This window comes from Babylonia areolata, chromosome 35 (genome assembly GCF_041734735.1).
Source record: "Babylonia areolata isolate BAREFJ2019XMU chromosome 35, ASM4173473v1, whole genome shotgun sequence".
Taxonomy (NCBI): Eukaryota; Metazoa; Mollusca; class Gastropoda; order Neogastropoda; family Buccinidae; genus Babylonia; species Babylonia areolata.
Genome location: NC_134910.1, coordinates 19,371,392 through 19,373,891, shown reverse-complemented (window position 1 = coordinate 19,373,891; position 2,500 = coordinate 19,371,392). Strand labels below are relative to the sequence as shown.

Genomic DNA, 2,500 nt, shown 5'->3' with positions numbered 1-2,500 from the left:
GAGGCCCAGCGCCCTCGGAAGCCCAGTTAGATTGCGCCCATCAGCAACCTCCTGCAACACGACAGTTTTCATCAACATACTGATGTCGGTCGTCAAATGGAAGAACCTAAGTCGGAGGCGCCGTCCGTGGCCAGATTTGATAGGCATTGGAGGGTTCAGTGTTCAGTAGTTATCAGGGGTCCAGGCCTAGTGTCTACATAGTATTTTGTCCTTGGGAAAAACGCTATACTCCTACTTTCCTCATTCCCTTCAGGTGTGAATGGGAACCTCACTTCCACAGGTAGAGTTTGAAACGGTGGAAGGAGAGGATTTGGCCCCGCCTTCCCGTGCAGAGCCCTGGACACAGTGGATATACTGCCTCCATGGCCGTGAAAGGTTTCTTCAACACGAAAACTGTGTGTGTGTGTGTGTGTGTGTGTGTGTGTGTGTGTGTGTGTGTGTGTGTGTATCCCATCTCTTTCTCTGTGTGGGTATGTATATATATATATATATATATATATATGTGTGTGTGTGTGTGTGTGTGTGTGTGTGTGTGCATATATATAATATAAATAGATAGATGTAAGACATGAGAACTGATTAAGATGATTTATATAGAGATGGATTGTTCGGTTTATGTCTATAATCCAGAAAGAAAGAATCATGTTTAGACATACATATATACATACATATATCCATAGGCACACACTTTTGTCACCTCATGCCGTCACGTGCCAATGGATTCGACACAAGACGAGCGCGCGCGAATGGCGACGCACGCACAACACAACACCTGCAGTGACGTAGCTATCACATGACGTATGACGGAGGACTACAAAAGCCGACAGGAAGTAGCAAGCAGCGCCACCTGGCAGGTAGAAAGGAGGGCAGAAAGAGAGGAACAGACAGACAGACAGGCTCCTACACCGCTTTATAAATTGTGGTGTGCGGTGGTGTTCACTCTCTTTTCGGGCCCACGCCTTGTCTTGTTTTCGTGATCCTCCTCCTCGTCCTCGTCCTCGTCGTTGTTGTTGTTGTTGTTGTCTTCTACTTCATCTTCGTCGTCTGAGACCAGCAAGTCAACATGAAGGTGACAAGCACGATATTGGTGATGATTGGTGAGTATTTGAATTGGGAAACCGTAGACAGACAGACAGACAGACAGATATGCACACAGATTGAAAAACAAAACAAAATAAAAAACATAACCTCAGATGATTACATTTGGTGGTTTTGACACACAAAACACATACGCGCGCACGCACACACATGCCCGCGCACGCACGCACTCACAAATACACACGTATGCACGCAAGGCATGCGCCCACACACACACACACACACACACACAAACACACACACACACACACTTCCGGTCATTCCGTGTTTCATTGTTTCTTGTTTTTCTTCTCACAACTCTTTCCTTTTTTCAACTTTCTTTTCAGTTTAAATATCTGTTTATGATTCTGCTTCCTTCCCCCCCCCCCCCCCCCCCCTCCTTTGGTCTCACTCTGACAGTATTTTTCAACCATACCATTCATTTTACTTGTCTCTTTTTCTCGCTTTCTCTCTCCAGTCTTTTTTTTTTTTTCTTCTTTCTTTCTTCTTGGAGTTTTCCTCGTTATAGTTTGTTTTTTTCCCTCTGTTTGTTGTATCATTTCACTCGTATTTCTTTTTTTTTAACTTCTTTCTGTCTTTCTTTTTTCTTTCAAATTTTATGTCACTGTTTCTTTACTTTTCCCTTCCTTTCATCTTTCTTTCCTACTCTTTCTTTTTTTCCCGATCGTTTTTCTTCTTTCCTTTTCCATCTTTTTCATATTACTTCCTCCCTCCCCCCTCCCCCAATCCTCTCCTCCCTCCCTCTGACAAAGAGGACAGTATCCTGTAAAAGGTGTCACAGTGTCTCAGGAGTATCACTCCTGTCATAATGACCAGGAAGTGTCAACAAAACTTCATCCGAACTCCGCGTGGGACATTCGAAATTACGGAGTGCGACCGTACGTCTTCTTATGCATTTAGTACAGAAACCATCCAAAGCGCTTCGTATTTCCTTGTTCGATAAACGCTTAAAATTAATGATAATTTGTTGTAGAGCTGAACCTGTAGATAGTCAAAGAGAGAAATAGCTAAAAGAAAAACGAAATAAAACAAAACACCACACACCCCCAAACATTGACACATTCAGACAAATCGATTGTTGATAATCAAAACAAAACATCCCTGTATCCCTGTATATGTTCTTATGCAGATTTAAAGAGAGAGATGAGAGGAGCAACAGGAATAACATCTGAAAACAAAGACAGCACCAAGAACAGAAACAAGAGTAATTTAAGGATACGCACTCATCAAAGCCAGTTGTTTTCAACAAGCAGAATACTGACTATACCCCCTACCCCCAACCCCCCTCTTTTTTTCCTTACATTTTTATGAAATAACGGTGTGTCATAATGGCGGCGGGGGGAGGGGAGGAAGGGGGGTGTTTTTTGTTTGTTTGTTTGTTTTGTTTTGTTTGTAATGCCAA

General features: G+C 43.0%; 1 protein-coding gene across 3 annotated transcripts in view; it reads left to right on the top strand.

Annotated features, from left to right (window-relative positions):
* The first annotated feature begins 850 nt into the window (after positions 1-850).
* LOC143278072 (uncharacterized) overlaps positions 851-2,500 on the top strand; it is a 50,937-nt gene continuing 49,287 nt past the window's right edge. For all 3 annotated transcript variants that reach the window (XM_076583103.1, XM_076583100.1, XM_076583102.1), the window contains exon 1: positions 851-1,097. In XM_076583103.1, the coding sequence (XP_076439218.1) occupies positions 1,064-1,097 (34 nt within the window). In that variant the 5' untranslated portion in view covers positions 851-1,063. The remainder of the gene's footprint in view (positions 1,098-2,500) is intronic.